Here is a 22883-nt window from a genome sequence, read left to right as displayed (position 1 = left end):
CAAAAATAAGTTAAATTTTAAAAATTAGTTTTAAAAAGAAAATTAATTTTTTAGTCAAAATTATATTTATAGTTAAAGTTAAATTTTTATTTATATAGAAATTTTTGTTTATGAACGAAATTAGATTTGTAGACAGAATTCCAAATTAGATTTATAGTTTAAATTTATTTTATAGTCAAAATTAGCTTCTTAATCCTAAAGTCAAATCTTTTGTTTTATAGTCAAAATTATAAATATACAGTTAAATTTTGGTTTAAAGTTTAAATTACATTTATGTATAATCACAATTAAGTTTATAGAGAAAAAATTTATATACATGTATTCAAAATTAGGTTTGCCTAAACTCAAATTTTTTATTTACAGTCAAAATTATATATATATTGAAATTCTTATTTATTGTTGAAAATTAGGGTAATAATTAAAATCTAGTTTATAGTCAAAATTAGATTTATAGTTGCAATTTAATTTATAGTCAAAATCAGGGTAAAAATCTAAATTACGTTTATAGTCAAAATTTTTGTTTATAGTCAAAATGTGATTTATAGTCAAAAATTATATTTATAATTCTAATTTGGTTTCAAATCAAAATTAGGTTTATAGTCAAATTTTTGTTTATAGTCAAAAATTATATTTTTAGTCATAATTAGGTTTCAAATCAAAATTTTATAGTCAAATTTTTTTTTATATAGTAAAAAGTAGGTTCATTATAAAAATTAGGTTTACAGTAAAAAATTATATTCTTAGTCATAATTAGGTTTCTAATCAAAATGAGGTTTATAGTCAAAATTTTTTGTTTATAGTCAAAAATTATATTTATATATTAGGTTTATAGTAAAATTTTTTGTTTATAGTCAAAAATTATATTTGTAGTCAAATTTAAATTTACAGTCAATATCAAATTTTAAAATTAAAATTTTATTTATAGTCAAAAATTTTATTTACAGTAAAAATTAAATTTATTATAAAAATTAGATTTATAAGTGAAAATTATAGTCAAAATTAGATTTTATAGTCAAATTGTTGTTTATAGTCAAAAATTATATTTTTAGTTATAATTAGATTTCAAATCAAAATTAGGTTTATAGTCAAAAATAAGTTTATAATTAAAATTAAATTGAAAAATGAAAATTATGTTTATAGTCAAATTTTTTCTTTATAGTCAAAATTTTATTTTTCATTTAAATTTTAGTTAAAAATCTAATTTTTTTATAGTCAAATTTTTATATTCTTTTTTTTTTGTAGTCAATTTTTTTTAATCCAAATTATTATATTCAAATTTTTTTTGTAGTCAAATTTTTTTTTTTTTTTTTTTTTTACTAAAATTTTTAATATTTTTGAAATAAAATAGGAAATAAGCGAGGAAATAAGTTTTGTTTGTTCAAGTGGAAAGATGAAAAAAGGGATATACGCATTATATACCTATATATATATATATACACTTATTTGTGGATGGGATATTCGAAGATGGGTCACTTAAGAAGCATTATGAGAGAAATGCATCTAGAAGGGAAAACAGTTTCCGAGTGAACTGCATTCGAGATACATGAAGCGCGAGTTAAAATAAATTTTCTTATTTTTTTCATTGTTTTTAAAGTTTTTATTATTATTATTATTATTTTTTTATAAATTTTTATTTTTTTATAAAGTATTTTATAATTATAATTTTTTTTAATGTTTCACGTTAATCTTATATTTTACAAATATTGTAATATTTACAAAATATTTACATAAATTTTCACTTTTTAATTGAATGTTTATTATTATTATTATTATTATTATTATTATTATTATTATTTTGTACATATAAGCAACTATTATTAATTTCATAAATAATTAGACGATAAGTGTGTGTATATATATATATATAAATTATCAATTTGGTGAGTAAATAATATTTATATTTATATTATTCAAAGTATGTTTTTTTGCAAACTAAAAAATAAGTAGAAAAAAAATGATAATTTTTAATAATTAATAAAAAACAATTTTTTTTTTAATTTAAAAAATAAAAAAAATTTTTTTTTTTTTAATTTTACATGAAATGTCTAAATAAATAAATAAATAATTATTTATTTTACTGCAATAGAGAAAATTGCTTCTATATTAACAGAAATTGAATTTAAAAAAATAAATAAATAAATAAACATAACTTTTGAGAATTTTATTAAAAAGAAAAAAGAATATTACGTTTTCAAAATTGAAAGAATTTTGTAAAATTGTTTTTGTATTTTTTTTTTTTTAATTGAAAAATTTTTATACATATAATTTTTTTTTTTTTTTTTAATGGAAAATTTCATATGGAATGCCCCATACATAAGCGCAAAGCCGGCTGTCCTTGGTTAAAAGCGAGTCTTCCAATATAATATATACATAAATTAACTAATATTTTTCATTCTTTTTTTTTTTTTTTTTTAATAATAATAAATATTTTTAACATAATTTTTATTATATTGTATTTTATTTTTTTTATTTAGTCCTGATTTTAAATTGTTATATTTATTATTTATTATTATTTTTATTATTTATTTTATTTAAAATAATAATAATAATAATAATATAATTTATAAATACTAGAAATATTATTTATAATATATTTGCAATAAAAATAAATTTTTTTTAAATTTATCGCCTAGGGTGACCAAATACCCTAGAGCCAGCCCTGTATATTTTTTTTTCTTTTAATTTAAAAATAATTAATATTTTTTCTCATAAATACAATAAAATAAAAAATATATTTGTATTTCTAATATCGCTTCCTTAAAATAAGGTGGGTGGCTACCCCCAACCTAGAGGCAGCCCTGATTATTTTTTTTTTTAAATAAATTTTTTTTTGGCATAAATACATATATTTGTATTTTTAATATTGCATTCTTTTTGGCGCCTAGGGTGGCACCCCCCTACCCTAGAGCCAGCCCTGAATATTATTATAATTTTTTTTTAAATAGTTAATTATTTTTATATAAAAATATATTTTTATTTTTAATATTGCTTTTTTTTAAATTTGGCGCCTAGGGTGGCACCCCCCTACCCTAGAGACAGCCCTGAATATTATTATAATTTTTTTTTAAATAGTTAATTATTTTTATATAAAAATATATTTTTATTTTTAATATTGCTTTTTTTAAAAATTTGGCGCCTAGGGTGCCCCCCCCCTACCCTAGAGCCAGCACTGTTTATTAATTTTTTATTTCTTTTTTTAATTAAAAAAAAAATTTTTAATAATAATAATTTTTTTTTTTCCCTCAACAGTGAACGATGAATTTCATTTTATTATCAATTTTTCTATGCGTCTCACCATCATTATCGGAATTGCGAAAGGAATATTTGCCATTTCGTAAGAGGCACAATATTTTCAATAAATTGAGAAAACGTCAAACAAACAATGGAGGAGGATATTTAGAGCAATGTGCAATTGTTAATTTTTCAAATGAAGTTAATTTTTATGGAAAAGTTAATGTTGTAGCATTTCTCGATGCAACATGGCAATACAGTCATCGACAGGCAGTTATGTAAATGATAATTATAAATTTTTATTATTATTATTTTTTTTTATTTTTTCATTATTATTATTATTATTATTAAATTTATTTAAATATAAATAAAAATTTTTTTATTTATAAATTACTACATTGATGCAAAATGTCATCATTTGTAATTTTAGAACTGAAAAATGATTTTTTTTTTTTAATCTCTAGGGTCAAAAGTAGCTATTTTTATTCCTAGGGAGTAAAATTGCTGATTTTAACCCTAGGAAATAAAATGCCCTCTTTTTAACCGGAGGAAATAATATTAAATTAATTCTAGTAATAACTTTATTTATATTTTACAATTATAATAATAATGTATATAATAATAATAATAATAATAATAATAATAATAATAATTGTTACTATAATTGTTATTATAATTATTATTACAATTATTATTAAACATGTATTTTTATTTATATTTATGCATTCCATAAATTAATATATTAAAAAAAAATGAAGCTCTTTATAACTTTAGAACAGAAAAATGAATTTTTTTAATCTCTAGGTTCAAAAGTAGCTCTTTTTAACCCTAGGGAGAAAAATTATTAATTTTTACCCTAGAAAATAAAATCACCTATTTCTAACCCTAAGAAATATAATATTACATTAATTCTAGTAAAAGAATTTTTTTAATTATTTTATAATTATAATAATTATAATAATTATTGTCAAATCGTTATTGTCATTATTATTATTTTTTTTAATTATTATTATTATTATCAAAAAAAATATTATTACTAAAAAATAAATTAATAAAAATAAAAAAATTGTTAATAATAATAATAATAATAATAATAATAATAATAATAATAATAATAATAATAATAATAATAATAATAATAATAATAATAATAATAATAATAATAATAATAATAATAATGAAACGTACATATGTGATAAAATAATAATTTTTTTTTTCAGGCTAAAAGATTTAAAAGGACGTTTCGAAAGATTTGGCTTAATGGATATTAATTTTTTTGTTATTAATTCAATGCCAACGACAATTACACATCAAACGGAAATTGATGTTGAGAAAAAAACATGGATGACAATTAATTCAAGTGAAACGACTGATGATGATGATGATGATAATAATGATTTTCCTCATGTTAAACTTTCTATAGAATTATTAAAAGAAATATTGGGAAATGAAATTATTTTTATACAAGATAATAATAATTTTGAAATATGGAAAAAACTTCATGTTTCACGTGATCAAATTATTGTTGTTGATGGGTTAGTAATTAATTTTGAAAAAAAAAAGAATTTTTTTTTTTTTTTTTAATTTTATTTGAATAATAATTTTTTTTTTTTAATATTAATAATTTTTTTTTTCTTGTCAATTATATAATAAGTTGATAAATAATATATATTTTATTATATAATTAATTTTAATGTGTGACGCACTTTGTGAAAAGGGACCAAAAAGAAAAAAAAATTTATGATAGTTTTGGTAAAAAAAAAAATTGATTTGTTTTTGATAGTTTTTTAATACTTTGGTTCAAAAAAAAAAAAAAAAAAATTAGAGCTTATGTTTATGATTGTTTCATATTTTGATTCATAAAAAATTATAGGTTATGTTAATAATAGTTTTGATTAAAAAAAAATTATAGGTTATGTTCATGATAGTTTTTATTAAAAAAAATGAATAGTTTTTGATAATTTTTGTATACTTTTGTTCAAAAAAAAAAAAATTAGAGGTTATGTCTATAATAGTTGTAGTTAAAAAAAATTATAGGTTATGTTTTTAGAAGTTTTTGTTGAAAAAAAATTATAGGTTAATTTTTACGTTAGTTTTATAGTTTAAAAAATCATAGGTTGTTTTTGGTGGTTTTGGTTAAAAAATTTATAGGTTATGTTTATGATAGTTAACGTAACATAACCTATAATTTTTTTTTTTTTACTTTTCAGTTGCATTTTTTTTTTTAAGTGCGTCACATATAATAAAATATCAACTATAATCTAGGGGTTAAAAGTGCTTTTTTATAATCCTAGTGAGAAAAATGATCGTTTTTACCCCTTAGGAAGAAAAATAATTTTTTTTTACCTCTAGGAAGGAGAATAATTTTTTTTCCCTAAAACTAGGGAGTAAAATAACCTCTATATTTATCATTATTGATTCAAATTATTTTTTTTTTTCTAGTTGTGGACAATTAACATATCAAGTGATTGTTCCTTGGAGTATTTTACATTTTCCCTATGTTAAGGCGGCAATACTTTCCACATTTAATGACGAACCATGTGGTCCATGTAAAGTACGTTAAAAATATTTATTATTATTATTATTATTTTTATTATTATTTGTTTATATTTATTATTATATAACAGTAATATAGCAACAGTGATTCATTCCGAGGTTCTGATCTCGGCTAAGTACCTACAGTCGGTAACTGCTCGATTGATAATGCAGATTTCTACTTTATCAGCAGTCGGCAAGGTAGGGATATGACAAATTTTTCAAATCGATCGATAATGTAGGTAACTGTTTTTGCCAATTTCAATGTCCAGTCGGTGTAACAGTGTCCTACCTTATCGATCGATTTGAAATTTTTTTTTGTCAGATCCCTACCTTGCCGACTGCTGATAAAGTAGAAATCTGCATTATCAACCGAGCAGTTACTGACTGTAGGTACTTAGCCGAGATCAGAACCTAGGAAAGAATCACTTTTCCTATACTACTTATAATACAACGTATAAATTAAAACTAAATTTAAATAATTAAAAAAAAAATTTATTTTTTTCCTCTCCTTAATAATATTTCAATATTTGTCCAATTAGGCAAACAATTTTGAAGAAATGAAGCCATATGAGCCAATTAATGATGAGGCTCAAATTTCAACGAATCAAAATGAAACTATTTATTTAGAAAAAGAAGAAAAACAAGAAAATGAAGAAAAAGAAGAAGAAGTTATAAATGAAAAAATTGAAAATTTAAAAAAATTAACACAATCAATGACAAAATTAACCTCAAATAATGAAGAAATAAATAGAAAATTATTTAATGAAATTGAAAAAACAAGAAATAAAGAAATAAAGAATATTGACAAAAAATTGTATGAAATTGAAGAAATACTAAAAGTATTTGAAGAAAAAATGAATAAATCTGAAGAAAAAGTGAAGGTAATAGATGAAGAAATTGAAACAACAACGACAACAACAGACGTAAAATTAACAGATAAAAATTTAAAAATAATACAAGAAAAGTTAAAACAAATAGAAGAAGAAATAAAAATAATAGAAGAAGAAATAAAAGTAATTGATGAAAAAAATACAAAACCTCTTGATGTGACAAAAACAATAAAATATTTCGAAACAATTGAAGCAATAAAAAAACAAATGAAAGTAGAAAATAAAACGATTAATGAAATGACAACAAAAGATGAAATTGAAGTTATAGAAGGAAACAAAGAAATTGAAGCTACAACAGAGTCAACAACAACAAAAGAAGAAGAATATGGAACAACAACTAAAGAAACAAAATCAAAAGAAGAAGTATTTGAAACAACAACAATAACAAAAGAAACAAAATTTAAAGAAGAAATTGAAGTAACAAAAACAAAAGAAGAAGTATTTAAAACAACAACAGAGAAAACAAAATCAAAAGAAGAAATTGAAAAAACAAAAGAAGAAATATTTGCAACAACAACAGAGGAAATTGAAAGAACAACAACAAAAGAAGAAGTATTTGAAACAACAACAACAACAACAACAGAAGAAGAAGAAATAAAATCAAAAGAAGTTGAAACGACAAAAACAAAAGAAGAAGAATTTGAAGCAACAACAACAGAAGAAGAAAAAGAAACAAAAATAATACAAATTGAGGCAACAAAAACAAAAGAAGAAGAAGAAGTCTTTGAAACAACAACAATAACAAAAGATGAAGAAAAATTCGAAACAACAACAGAAGCAACAAAAATAAAACAAATTGAAGCAACAGTAACAAAAGAAGAAGCAAAAGAAGAAATTGAAGAAAATACTGAAGAAATAAAAATAAAAGAAAAAGTTGAAACAACAACAGAAGAAGTAAAAATAAAAGAAGAAATAAAAACAACAACAGAAAAATTAAATATTTTAAATTTTACGGATAAAATTGAAGCTATAAATTTAGCAAATGAAGAAATTACAGCTATAAAAACAACAACAACAGAAAGGGGAGAAAAAATTGAAGAAGCAAATAATGTCAAAGAAGAAAATTATCAAATGACAGAAAAAATTGAAGTAACATTAGCAAGTGAAGATATAGAAGAAGTTACCACAACAACAGAAGAAATCGAAATAAAAGAAGAATTAGAATTTAATGCAACAGATGAAACAAAACAAAGAGGGAAAATAGAAGAGATAAAAACAAATGAAGAAATAGAAAAAACAACACAAAAAGAAGAAATTGAAGTTGCAAAGATATCGAAAAAATTGGAAGAAGCTAAACAAGAAGAAGAAATAGAAGAAGCAATAATATCGAAAAAAATAGAAATAGCACAGCAAAAAGAAGAAATAGAAGAAGCTAAACAAAAAGAAGAAAAAGAAGAAGAAATAATATCGAAAAAAATAGAAATAGCAAAGCAAAAAGAAGAAATAGAAGAAGCTAAACAAAAAGAGGAAATATCGAAAAAATTAAAAGAATCAAAACAAAAAGAAGAAATAGAAGAAGAAATATCGAAAAAATTAAAAGAAGAAATTGAAGAAGCTAAACAAAAAGATGAAATAGGAGACGAAATTGCAGAAGCTGAACAAAAAGAAGAAATTGAAGAAACAAAACAAATCGAAGAAATAGAAGAAGAAATAATATCGAAAAAAATTGAAATAGCAAAGCAAAAAGAAGAAATAGAAGAAGCTAAACAAAAAGAAGAAATATCGAAAAAATTAAAAGAATCAAAACAAAAAGAAGAAATATCGAAAAAATTAAAAGAAGAAATTGAAGAAGCTAAACAAAAAGAAGAAATAGGAGAAAAAATTGCAGAAGCTGAACAAAAAGAAGAAATTGAAGAAACAAAACAAAACGAAGAAATAGAAGAAGAAATAATATCGAAAAAATTAGAAGAAGCAAAGGAAAAAGAAGAAATAGAAGAATCTAAACAAAAAGAAGAAAAACAAAAAGTAGAAATAGAAGAAGAAAAACAAAAGGAAGAAATTGAAGAAGAAAAACAAAATGAAGAAATATCGAAAAAATTAAAAGAAGCAAAACAAAAAGAAGAAATAGAAGAAGAAAAACAAAAAGAAGAAATAGAAGAAGGAATTTTGAAAAAATTAGAAGAAGGAAAACAAAAAGAAGAAATTGAAGTTACAATTGAAAAATTAAATCACGACCCAATGAAAAATCAATCAAAACTTCCAAATGTACGTTCAATTACAAATTCAAAAATTAATAATATTCCCGCGCAAAAAATTGAAATTACCAAAAAAAATTCCGATTCAAAATTCACATTTCCAATTCGTATTATAATGAAAGCACCACATTTGGATATTACCGGAAATACAATAGTGAAACATGATTATCTTATTTTAAAAACAGATAATAATAATAATAATAATAATAATGAAAATTTTCATCAACATTTTGATTCAGGTATTAAAATTGAATTACCTGAAGGGAATTTTAATTTTTCCCCTAATAATGAAAATAAAAATGATTTTGAAAAAAAAATTTACGATATTTTAAATATTGAAAATCATCAACTTATTTTAAATAATGAAAATTTCCCGCCAAATCAAACGATTGGACAAAAAAATAATAATTCAAATGAAAAAATAAACAACGAATCATTTATTATTAATAGTGAAAAATTAAAATTTTCTATTATTAATCACGATGAAAATTATCAGATGGGGAAAAAAATTGATAAAATAATTTTTGGTAAAGACGAAAGTCCAGGAATTTATGATAATTTGGCGACAGATAATTTTGAAATTTTTAATAATGAAAATATTGACACGGAAAATCAGGATTATGATATTATATACGAGGTAATTAATACAATTTTTTTTAAAATTATTATATTTTTTAATTATTTTAATTACAAAAAAAAAATTTTATAAAAAAATTTTTAATTATACTTTTTTTTGTTGTATTTTTTTTAAAAATTTTTTTTTCATAAAAAATATATTCTTATAATTTTTGTGAAATTTTTAATTCAAAAAAAATTTTATTTTTTACCCTCTTTTTTTTTGTATTTTTATGTGAATCTAAATTTTTTTTTCCTTTTTTTTTGTATTTGTTTTTTTTTTAATTTTTTTTTTACATAATATATTAAATAATTTTTTAAAAATATTTTTTACAAAATAAATTTTTTTGAAATTTTTTTTTAAAAATATTTAAAAAATATTTTTTTAATTAATAAATAAAAAAAAAAAAACTTTCTGTTGCAGGATATAGATAAAAATTTGGAAAATTACGAGGTCGAAAAAAATACTGAAAATTCAGTCAGTGAAAAAGAGGATAAAGCAAAAATCAAATTAATCGAACATTATAGTAAATTATTGTCATGGATTCATTATGTACTCAATTAATGGTAAATTTTAAAAAATAATTTTTACAAAAAACAAAAAAAAAATCAAATTTTTATTTTTTAAATAATTTTTTTAAAAATATTTTTTTAATATATAGTAAAAATGTGTTTATTTTCAAATATAATTTTTTTTATAGTAGTATAATTTTTTTATTTAAAATTAATTTTTATAAAATAATTTTATAATTATTAATTATTAATTATTTTTTAAATTTTATTAAATTTTAAAACAATTGAGTGAAAATTAATTTTTATTTTAAAATTAATTTTTTTAGAAAAAAAATGTTTAAAGTAAAAAATAATTTTTATAAAAAGTTTGTATAAAATAATTTAAAAAAAAAAATTTTTTTTTTTTATAAAGAGTTTTTAAAATTAAAAAATTTTTTTTTTTAATAAATACAGTTTTTTTTTATAAAAAAGTTGTTTGTGGCAAAAGAAAATAATTTTTAAAGAAAAAAACAAATTTGTATAGAAAATCTAATTTTAAGAAAAATAATAATATTTTATAGTAAAAAATAAAATTTTTATGAAAAAATAAAAATTTACATCAAGAAATAAATATTTTATATTTATAAAAGTTATATTTATTTTCTATTTTCCTTTTTTATTATTAATTTTCAAAAAAAAATTATTTATTTAAATTTATTTAATTTTTCATTAAAAGTATTTTCTGTTTTTTTTCTGTTTCAATTTTCTTAAATAATTAAATTTTTTTTTGATATTTTTAATTTATTAATAATTTTTACACAAATTTAAAATTTATACAAATGAATTTATTTATTATTTACTTAATTATTATTTTTTTATTTTATTTATTATTATTATTATTATTTATTTTATTTTTTTTTTATTATTTATAATAGTTTTTTCAATTTTAATAATATATTAATAATAACAAATAATTCTATTTTCATATTAATTTTACAATAAAAACAATAATAAATTCTCTATTTATATTTATTTTACAATAAAATAACAAAATTTACTTACTTACTTTTATAATTTTACATTTTTTAATTTAAAAATCAATTTAAATTTAAAATAAATTTCCCGCCTTTTTAGCAGTCCAATCACGTATCGCTAAATAATTGTCATCCCCCCCGTGGGAGGACAAATTTACCTTTCCGTCGTCCAATCAGAATTGAGTAAGCAATCCAACAACCAATCACAATAGCGCAATAATTGCATTTATTTACTTTTTCTCTCTTTCCCTCCAAAAAGTGAGTTTCCAATCTACACCACATACAACATATTTCATGGCGCCCTGCGTCTGTGTCATTGTGTGTGTCCGTGTTAGTTTTTCGACGTTTTTCGTTATGGCGAGACTCCCATTAAATACGAAAAAGTGTCCTCAGTTTCCTTGACATTATTACTTTTTTTTTATTCTATAAAAAAATCAAATCGCAAATTAATCATTCATTGCACAAAGATTTCTCTGCAAAAAAAAAAAAACATTTAGTGTATTCCGGTTTTCATCCGCAAAATTTTGATTTGTCATATAAGAAATATAAAAAAAAAAAAAAAATGATCCGGTGAATTCTAGCGATAAAACGAGAGATTTTAAGAACAATAATAGCCGCGAGTGTTTTTGATAATAATAATAATAATAATTCTTTTTACAAATAAATCGTCATACGTGTGTGTATATATATATATATATATAGAAAGTGAGAACTCGCGATCTTGTCAGTTCAGCCATCTTTTTCGGCAGTTTTTTTTCGGGGGTAAGGTGACAATTTTTCTCCCTGTGTGTGTGTTTTTTTTCTCTCCCCCCTCCATTTTTATGGAAAACAATTTTTGAAAAGTAATGAATTCGTGAAATTTTCTATCCTTCAACGATCATTATAATCGCTGCGATCATGTTTGGTGAATAGTGTGAGTGATTTTTTTTTGTATATATGTATATACATATATACACGCACATAGAGAAGGTTGTTACAAAAAAAAAAAAAAAGTATACTTGACATATTAGCAGCTGTGTTTTAAAAAGTGAAAATTAAAAGTTAAATTTTTTCTAAACTTCAATAATGTGTTATTAATTGATAGTTATTGGTGGAAATTATGTGTTTCAAGTGAGAAAAAAAAAAAAAGTAGTGTATTCTATTGTTTTTAGTTAAACCCCCCTCCCCTTTCTCATCCCTCTAAACCTTTTCGTAAAAAAAAATAATTTTTGTTCGGCTACGCGGGTGGTGTTTAAAAAAAAAATAATAATAATAATAATTAAAATATAAATATGGCGGTGAATCCAAGGGATATGGATGGCTTTTTGCCACTTTTGTCGGAGACTGATATTAAAAAGAAACTCCACGTGGGTACACTCCTCTTCAATTACCTCGGGAATCCATTGAAGAGTATTGAATGTCAAGATATTGGATTGTTTATTGACAATATTGTCCCATGGCTCAACAATGGAAGTCCAAAAGTGAGTAAAAAAAAAAAAAAGAAAATATTTTTTCTCTCCTTTTTCTTTTCTTTCTATTTTTTCGTTTGTTCGTTCGTTCGTTTTTTTTTTACTATTTTAATTTATTGATTTCTCCCCTTCTTGCTTTCGATTTCATTTTCTTTGGCTTTTGGTTGCGTGTATTTGTCGTTTATATGTATATATTATATTTTTGGTAGACGCGCAAAAAGGATTGAAAAAAGAATCACATTTATTTGATTTTTCATAAATTATTATTATTTTATTTATTTATTTATTTATTTACATGTAAATTTATTGTTTTTTTACTTATTTATTATTTTTTTTTTCTAAAAAACAAAACCAACAACAAATAAAATTATGAATAAAAATAAATAAAACAAATAAATAAAATAAAAGTAAAAATATAATACTAAAAATAATAATAATAATAATAATAATAATAATAATAATAATAATAATAATAATATAATAATAATAATAATATAATAATTTCCTCTCCTAAACTTGTTTTGGAAAAAAAATAATAATAATAATAAATTTTTACACCCTACGAAATAAATAATAATATTAATATTTTCAATTATTTATTATTAATAATAATATTAATATAAGCTAATAATAATAACTATTATTTCTATTTAAAAAAAATTATAATTTAAATTATTAATTTGTTATTTAATTATTTTTTATTGGCATTTTCAACGTTAATTTTAATTTATTTATTAACAATTTTTTTCTATATTAATTTTCTATATATTTATTTATTTACGTTTATTTATTAAATAAATAAATGTATTTTAATAATAATAATAATAATAATAATAGTAATAATAATAATAATATTTTATTTTTTATTTATATAATTCATTCACTTTTATTTTATTAACTTTTTAATCCTTTTTTTAAGTTTTCCTAAATGTTTGTTTAAAAAAAAAAATTTATAATTCTAAAAAAATCGAAAACTTATTTTCTTAATAATTTTTTATTATTAATAATTTATTTAATCAATAATAAACGGAATTATTATTATTATTATTATTATTATTATTATTATTTTATTCTTATTCTTTTTATTATTATTATTATTATTTTATTTTTATTCTTATTATTATTATTATTATTTTATTTTTATTCTTCTTATTATTATTATTATTATTATTATTATTATTATTATTATTATTATTATTATTATTATTATTATTATTATTTTATTCTTATTCTTCTTATTATTGTTGTTATTATTATGATATTATTTGTTGTTGTTTGTAATTTTATTTGTTTTTCTTTGTTTAAACTTTGATTTTTGTTATTTGAATTGAAATTTAAAAATTCTTTTGAAGAAAAATATATTTAAAAAAAAAAAAGGAAATTTTTCTTCTCTCTCATTTTTGATGGAAATAAAAATTAAAAACTAATTTTCAAAACTATAAAAATAGATAAAAACATTAAATTTCCATTATAAATAATAATAATAATAATATTAATACATAATTGTAACTATTTTATCACGAAAAACTTTATTAGAAAATTTTTTTTCTCTTTTTTTTTTCATTAAAATATTTAAAATATTTAAAAGTAAAAAAAAACCAATTTTTAATTTAATTGAAAAAATAATTTTTCTTTTATTTTGTCAGGTTAAAATTATTATTATTATTATTATTATTATTATTGTATTTATAATTTAAAAAAAAATACATTATATTTGTAAAAAAAATTTTTTTTTTATTTAATTTAATTTTTTTTTTTTTTTGATGACCCGTGTGGAAAAAGCCACGATCTTGCCCTCAAGAGTTCGGGGCCCCCGGCGGGGGCCCATGAGGGCTGATCCATATGGCGAATCCATGAGGGGCACCGTAGGGGCCCCGCATGGATCGCCCTCATGATCGATTAGCAAAATTTTCTAAGTCCAAAAATCAAATATTTTTTTATCACCAAAAAATTAATGTTTATAATGATTCAGAACCACGAAAAACGCGTTTTTAATAAAAATATATTTACACTTTTTTGAAAATAACACTCACACTTATGGCAAAATAGATGAGGGCCACCGTAGGGGCCCGCATGGATCGCCCTCATGATCGATTAGCAAAATTTTCTAAGTCCAAAAATCAAATATTTTTTTATCAACAAAAAATGAATGTTTCCAATGATTCAAAACAACGAAAAACGCGTTTTTAATAAAAATATATTTACACTTTTTTGAAAATTCGCCTGAGATGATTCATGATAATAATCATAAAGCATATAATTAATTATATTTTATAAATTGCATTTGATTGGAAAATATAATTTAATATCTTAACTTTAACTAAATGATGTTAAGCACTTTTCTTTGTTAGGTATTTTTCAAGTTTAAATAGCATCAAGAAGTTAGCATTCGTTTTGAAGTAGCGTGCGTAGCGTAGTTGGTAAAGCGTTAGACTCATAGTCCGTAGGTCGTAGGTTCGATTCCCCCCATGCGTTAGATTTATTTATTTCTCAGGTTTGCGTTTAATCATTAATTCTATGTATGAATTAATTGAAAAATGAAAATATCGGTTAATAGTATGCATAAATTACATATTTTTTAATTTTTTAATTAATTAATTTATTATTACTTTTAATTATATCCGACAGTTAATTAATTAGAACGTTAATTAATAAATTCAATTTGAGTAAGAATTTAATTTAAAATTGAATAATTATTAAATAAATATGTTATTTATTCATAACTTAAGCTTATTTATTATTAATTAACTTTTATTATTAATATTATTGATTAAAAAACATTATGGCAAACTTGAGGGCAAGATGAGGGCAAGATGAGGGCAAACGTGAGGGCCCATAAGGGCGCCCGTAGGGGCACCCTCATGGATCGCCCATGCGGGCGCCCTCATCGATGAGCATGTCGTTTCCATGAGGGGCCCCTATGGATCATCCATATGCGCCCCTCATGGCATGAGGGCGATCCATAAGGGCCCCCGCTGGGGGCCCACATCACTTTTCCACACGGGGAAATAAAATAAAAAATGAAATTTTAATTTCTTTTTGCAATTGTTTGTTAATTTTTTTTTTTTTTTTTTCTTTACCATTTTTCCATTGAAATGATGAAAAAATTAAATGAAAAAAAAAATGCATTGCGTAGGAAAGAATTGCTTCAGAGAGAGAGAGAGAGAGAGAGAGAGAGAGAAAGAAGAAGAAATATAAAATATAAACAGTACCCTTACACGGTTTGACAACTGTGACTAATCAAATGATTAAATTAATCCCATTTTGTGCTCACAGAGAATATTAAAAACGTCATTTGCTATTTTTTTTTTTTTTATATTTATTTTTTGAAGTAATTAATTAATTGTTAACGAAGAATAAATTTTTTCTTTGTTTTATAAATTTTCTTTATTTATTATTTTTTTGTATTATAAATATAATTAAATATATAATAATATAATAATACAATATATAAGAATAATATATAATAATAACAATACTATAATATATTAAATTAATATATACTAATACTATATTTAATTATACAAGGTGTAATCTATAATTTTTTTTTAATTGTTTATTATTATTTTTTATTAATATTATTATTATTGAATATTAATTATTATTAATTATTAATTATTATTCATTAATTATTATTAATTTAATTAACTAATTATTATTAATTTAATTAACTAATTATTATTTGTTTAATGTACTAATTAATTATTATTAGTTTAATTAATTATAATTAATAATTAATAGTAATTATTTATTATTAAAATAATAAATAATTATAAATCTTTTTAATTAAATAGACAATTAATATTTTATAATAATTTTAATAATAATTATTATTTATTTGATAAAAATATTTTTTAAATAAATTATTTATTATAATTATTATTTTGATTTTTTTATTGTTTTTTTTTTTTTTTAATATTTTGTAAAATTCTTTTTTTTAACTTAAATATTTTTTTTTACGAAATAAAATGTCAATTTTCAAAAAGACGTTTTCTCAAGTAACGCGACTTTGTTTTATTTATATAATTTATATATGTGTGTGTGTGTATAAAATAAATTGTGTGTGTGTATTTCTTGTTAAGATGAATTGCCAAATTTGGCTACACGTTTCGTTCAAATAAGGAAAGACTTTCACACCTTTTACGTATAAAAGCATACGACCATTTGGAGGATATTGAACATGACTAGTTCAATAAAATGTCTCGTATCTTTTATTATTTATATACCGATACAATATATATATATATATATATATATATATATAATATACAACTTAAAAAATTTTTTAAAAGCCTTCTTTTTATTTTTTTAAATTCCTTTTTTTATTTATTTTTATTTATTTATTTTTTTTTTTTGGATTACTTTTTCATTTATTATTATTTATAATTATTTATTATTTATTATTATTATTTATTACTATTTATTACTATATATAAAAAAATTATTCCTAATTATTATTTACAAAAATAAATATAATTAAATATATTTTATTTATTATTTTTTTTATTACTTTTTTTATTTATTTTTATTTATTATTATTTGTAATTATTTATAATTATTTATTATTTATTACTATTTATTACTATTTAGTACTATTTATTTCTATTTATTACTATATATAAAAAAATTATTACTAATTATTATTTACAAAAATAAATAATTAAATAAATTTTATTTATTATTTTTCAAAAACAAATATAAAGAATCTGAAAACAATAATAATTTAATAAATTATATTATTTGTTTTATTAAAATAATATTTATTTATTATTATTAATTTATTTAAAATAATATTTATTTATTTATTATTATTAATTTATTTAAAAAATAATATTAAAAATGTAATAATTTATAATTAAATTAATAATTAAAATAATTGAAGTAATAATAAAAATGACTAATAATAATAATTATTATTATTATAACAATAATTATAATAATAATGTAATAAAGATAATAAAATTAATAAAAGTAATAGAATTATATCAAAGAATAATAAAACATATTTTTTTTTAGTGGGAGAGATATTTTTGTTATGTACAATGATTGAGTAATTTTTGTTTTGTTTTTGACGTCATTTTTTTTCAAGGGAGAATTTTTTTTCTTTTTTTTTCATATAAATATTCAAATTTTTTTTTTTTATTATTCTAATTTTTATTCAACAATATTTATATTCGAAACCCAAAGGCATATAATATGTCTCAGTAGATAATATAATGTAAAGGTGATGATGTTATGCCCGACCCGTTCACTACTATATTTAGAATAGGCCTTTTTTATTGCACTTATTACCTTCCTGTTTGTAATTGCTTCTCTCTGGGACTCTTCTCTCTCTCTCTTTCTCTCTCTCTCTTTCTTCTTATAGTCTTAAAAGAAAAATAAATCGTCTATTATTCCAAATTATTTATAATTTTTATTATTAAAACAAATCGTAATTATAATAAATATTTAATAATATTAAAAAAATAATAATAATTTTAATAATAATAAAAATATATTTTTTTTCAAATAAAGCAACAATTTAATAAAATTTCGAATAATAAATCCAATAATAATAATTTTAATAATAATAAAAATATTTTTTTTTCAAATAAAGCAACAATTTAATAAAATTTGGAATAATAAATCCAATAATAATAATAATAATAATAATAAAAATATAAAATAATCGAATTTAATGGACAAAAAAAAAAATTAATCAAAAAATAAAATCAGTAGAAATTATTAGGTAAATTATAATTTAGAAATAATAAATTTATGTTATTTAATAATAATAATAATAATTATTATTATTATTATTATTATTATTATTATGAAAAAATATAATTTATTTGCTTTTATTTTTATTTTATTGAAAATAATTTTGAAATAATTGAAAATATTTTTAATAAAAAAATAATTATTGTTATAATAATAATTATTATTATTGTTTAATTTTTAATTAACAAAATGAAAGTGAATAAAATTTTTTTAATAGGGAAATTATTTTTGTTTTGTGATTATAATTTTTTTTTATTTACTTTTCTTTCTTACAGGTCGTACAAAATGGATTGGAAATATTAACATTCCTTGCTGATCGAATGGGAACTGATTTTAAACCTTATAATTCGTCAGTGATTCCAGCAACAATTGATAAATTGGGTAAGTTTCAAAAATTTCAATTCTTTTTTTTTTTTTTAAATTAGAATTTAAGAATTTAATTTTATTAAATTAGAATTTAAAAATTATAATAATATTAAATTAGAAATAGAAAAAAAATTTCAAATTTTTAATAAATAAAATAATAATTTTTTGTTTGGAAAAAAATGCAATTTTTAATAAATAAAATAATATTTTTTTGTTTGAAAAAAAATTTTGCAAATTTTAAAATAAATAAAATTTAATATTTTTTTTGTTTGAAAAAAAATTTTTGCAAATTTTAATAAATAAAATTTAATATTTTTTTGTTTGAAAAAAAAATTTTGCAAATTTTAATAAATAAAATAAATTTTTATTTAAAAAAAAAAAAAATTCAACTTTTATTTATTAATTTAAATATTTCAAGTTTGTAGGTTTAAAAAGCCCACGAAGGAACAATAAATAATAGAATATTTCATATAAAATAATATTTAAAATTAATAAAAATTATAAAATATGATTAAATGATAATTTTAAGAAATAAAATAAAAAATTTTTTTCCTTGAAAAAAAAAAAAAAAAATTAGAAATAGAAATTTTACTATTTGATTTGTTTAATATTTTTCTAATTTCTTGTATTTGTTTCTTTTTTTTTTAAAAAAAAAAAAGGCGACAGCAAAGATCAAACAAGAGAGAAGGCGCAATTGGTGATATTGAAAATTTTGGAAAAAGGAAGTATGACACCACAACAATTAGTCGATAGACTTCAACCTGCATTTAGTCATAAAAATGCGAAATTACGAGAAGATGCAATGATCCTTTTAACAACTGCACTTAACGAGTAAGCTATTATTAATATTTAGAATTTTTTTTTTTTTTTTTTTTTTTATTCTATAAAAATTAAAAAGGAAAATATAAAAAAAAATGGCTTTAAAATTAAAAATTTTCATGAATATATTTTTTGCAAATACATAATTTTAAAATGAAAAATAAAAAATAAATTGAAAAATTTGTTTTTATTTATTTACACATTTTTTTTAAAATTTAAAAAAATTTCTAAACTATTTTATTTATTATAAATATTTATTTGAAAAAAAAAACAAAAAATTCTATATTTTCCTTTTGAATATTTATAATATTGAAAATAGAATAATTAGGTTTTGTTTTAAATATTGATGTTTATTTTTTTTTACAGACACGGCGCAGATGAAATGACACTTTCTGGTGTGATACCAAGTATTGTAAAATTATTGTCGGATCCAACGGAAAAAGTAAGGGAAACCGCATTAAGTACATTGACGGATTTTTATCGACACGTTGGCGAACGATTACGAATGGATCTTCAAAGAAAACACAATGTTCCACCGTCGAAGTACGAGATTTTTTTTTCCCCTTATTTTTTTCTTATTCATTTAATTTTGGTATTTTTTTTTGTTTTTATTTGTTTATTAATTTTTATTTTTTTTTTCTTTATTTTCTGCTTCTTTAAATTTATTTTCTATTTGTTTCTTTATTTTTCTAATTAAAATTTTTTTTTATTTATTTATTTATTATTTTTATTTATTTATTTTTTATTTTCTATATTTTATTTTTCACTTTTTTTAAATTCATTTATTTTCTATATTTTATATTTATTTTTTACTGTTTTCTATTTATTTGTTTTTGATTTTTTTCTATTTGTTTCTTTATTTTGTGAATTTTTTTTTTCCGTTTTCAAAAAGAAATGGACAAATTTAAATTTATTTCATAAATTGTTATTTTCACATTTTTTTTTTTTTTTAATGAAACAACAATTTAATAAAATAGAAAAAATTGCAATTAAATTTTTTTTTTAAATTAAACAATTTTGAACAAAATAGAGAAAAATTAAGTTTATAAATTTTTTTTAAATGAAACAATTTATATGTATATAAAATATAATAAAATGGGAAAAAAAAAATTCTTTATTCTAAATTTGTAATTTTAATAAAAATGGGAAATAAAAATTATAAATAAACAAAGAAATTAAAAAAAATTAAGAAAAAATAGAAAAATAAAAAATTTTACAATAATAGAAAAATGTTGTTTTAATTTCAGGTGGGCTTTGCTGGCAGAAAAATTCGATCAATTAAAAGCGGCTGGTGATCTTTTGCCATCGGCAATGTCTGCAGACGGTGAGTTAATAAAATTTTCTTCAAATTTTCCCAAACGAGCAATAACAGAATTTTATTTATTTACTTAATTTTTTTTTTTTTTTTTTGCAACTACATTTAAACAAAAAATTTTTTACAATATTTCCCATATATATATTTTTCTTTCTTGAAACGAAAGAAAAGTGACGAAAAAAGAAATTTCAATTTTTCCTCGAGATTTTCATACGATTTTACTTTTTTTTTGAAGAAACAAAATTTTCGTACGATTTTACTTTTTAAAAGAAACAAAATTTTCGTACGATTTTATTTAAAAAAAAAAAAAAACAAATTTTGCGTAAGATTTTATTTTTAAAAAGAAACAAATTTTGCGTAAGATTTTATTTTTAAAAAGAAACAAAAATTGAAACGCATGTTTATATATTCTAAAAATCGTTAGAATTTTCATTTTATAGAATTTAATTTCTCATAATTTATTTTTGAGCCAAATTATTATTTGATTGAATTTTCACATGAAAACCGATTTTTCTACAGAATTTTTTTACTTAACACGAAAAATTATTTAACAGAATTTCTAATTGATAGAATTTTGTCCGAAATTGCAAATCGATTTTGGGCGCGTTTTTTAAATTATCAACCAATCAACCAATTTTATGAATAATTTTTAAATTGGCTGATAATTTAAAAATCGCGCCAAAATCAATTGTTCGGTCATTTGCAATTTTGGACAAAATTCTTATTTCAATTAGAAATTCTGTTAAATAATTTTTCGGGTTAATTAAAAAAAAATTTGCAGAAAAATTAGTTTTTATGGAAAATTCAATAAAATTGAAAATTCTATGTAATTATAAATTAAAAAATATTATTTTTTTTTAAGAAAATAATAATCATACGTCCCTAAAAATTTTGTTAATTAAAAATTTGTATAAAAAGAAAATTTTTTAAAATTTAATTTAAAAATTAAACTTGAAAATTTGTCTAAAAAAAAAATAATTATTTCTTATACAAAATTCTTTAAAAATGAAAATTCTAATTAATCATTTTTTTTTTTTTGAAGGGAAATTTTTATGGTACCTATTGGCGAGAAAAATTTAAACGGGACAAAATTTTGTCAAATGCAATCTCAATAATAGTGTTAATGTAATATTATCTCGTATTTTTTGATATGATATACATGTATCCCTCCCTCCCCTCATTGATATCGATGAGATTTTGTTACAAACACCCAGAGAGAGAGAGAGAGAGAGAGAGAGAGAGAGAGAGAGAGAGAGAGAGAGAGAGAGATATGTGTAATTGAAACCGAAAAATATTGTCGTTTTGCTTCAAGTACCTGGCCTTGTTTTTCTTTTTCTTTTTTTTTTACATATTTTTCGATAATATTACATATATCAAACATGAATTACATTCCATTGATTCCTCAACTTTATTGAATTCCAAACGTGTTTTCTTTACGTCTTATATTTAGTCTTTTCATTAGTTTTTTTTTTATTTATTTATTTTTTATTTATACTCAATATTCAAATTATCCGAATTTTTATTTATCAAAATTTTGAAATAATTTAATTTTAAAATTATGCGAATTTCAATTTGTCCAAATTTTCAACAACTAAATAAATTAAATTAATTTTTTAATTAATTTAATTTTATTTTTTTTTAGTTTTGTAACAATTTTTTTTTTTTACTTAGAAAAAATATATTTTTTTAATTTTTTTACTATTTTGATTATTTATTTATTATTATTTTGTTAATTTATTAATTAATTAATTATTATTATTACCTATTATTATTATTATTATTATTATTATTATTATTATTATTATTATTGTTGTTATTGTTATTGTTATTGTTATTGTTATTATTGTTATTATTATTATTATTATTTATTAATAATAATATTAATAATAATTATTATTTTTTATTTGTACAAAATAATACCAAATACCATAGAATTATTTAATTTCAAAATTTTTTAATTATTTTAAATTTTGTTTTTATTACGACTTTAATGTAACGGGGAATCACATTTTGCGATTAATTTGCTTGTTCCTGTTAAAAAAAAAAAACATTTTTTTTCTCGAAACTAACGTCATCCAAAACCGTTGTTTCTTGAGATTGACTCTAATGAATATGAAACGAAATTAACACATTTTATAAACGATAATTGAGTTAAAAATTCTTTCAAAAAGTAATTTAGT

At 19.3% G+C, this 22883-nt stretch overlaps 2 protein-coding genes across 8 annotated transcripts in view; both read left to right on the top strand.

Moving 5' to 3' along the window:
• Positions 1–1534: 1534 nt before the first annotated feature.
• Positions 1535–10167, top strand: LOC127290159 (protein PFC0760c-like). Of its 2 annotated transcripts, XM_051318574.1 has the most exons (6): positions 1535–1880; positions 3250–3509; positions 4452–4766; positions 5674–5785; positions 6309–9491; positions 9894–10167. In XM_051318574.1, the coding sequence occupies exons 2-6, from the start codon at positions 3256–3258 to the stop codon at positions 10032–10034; spliced, it is 4005 nt and encodes a 1334-aa protein (XP_051174531.1). In that variant the 5' UTR covers positions 1535–1880; positions 3250–3255; the 3' UTR covers positions 10035–10167. The 2 variants fall into 2 exon arrangements, with proteins under 2 accessions (XP_051174531.1, XP_051174532.1); XM_051318575.1 differs by lacking the exon at positions 1535–1880 and having other exon boundaries at positions 3328–3504.
• Positions 10168–11305: 1138 nt separating this feature from the next.
• LOC127290158 (CLIP-associating protein 1-A) overlaps positions 11306–22883 on the top strand; it is a 67918-nt gene continuing 56340 nt past the window's right edge. For 4 of the 6 annotated variants that reach the window (XM_051318569.1, XM_051318570.1, XM_051318568.1 and 1 more), the window contains exons 1-5: positions 11307–12455; positions 18479–18584; positions 19229–19400; positions 19755–19931; positions 20636–20712. In XM_051318569.1, coding sequence (XP_051174526.1) covers positions 12267–12455; positions 18479–18584; positions 19229–19400; positions 19755–19931; positions 20636–20712 — 721 coding nt within the window. In that variant the 5' untranslated portion in view covers positions 11307–12266. Of the gene's footprint in view, positions 12456–18478; positions 18585–19228; positions 19401–19754; positions 19932–20635; positions 20713–22883 lie in introns of all 6 variants that reach the window. The other 2 variants (XM_051318567.1, XM_051318566.1) reach the window with 1 other exon arrangement.

Source organism: Leptopilina boulardi, unplaced genomic scaffold, assembly GCF_019393585.1.
Source record: "Leptopilina boulardi isolate dan_hultmark-lab unplaced genomic scaffold, ZJU_Lbou_2.1 LbouV2_55, whole genome shotgun sequence".
In the NCBI taxonomy this organism is placed as follows: Eukaryota; Metazoa; Arthropoda; class Insecta; order Hymenoptera; family Figitidae; genus Leptopilina; species Leptopilina boulardi.
Note: the sequence above shows the minus strand (reverse complement) of the source record. Positions and strands in the feature narration are given on the sequence as shown.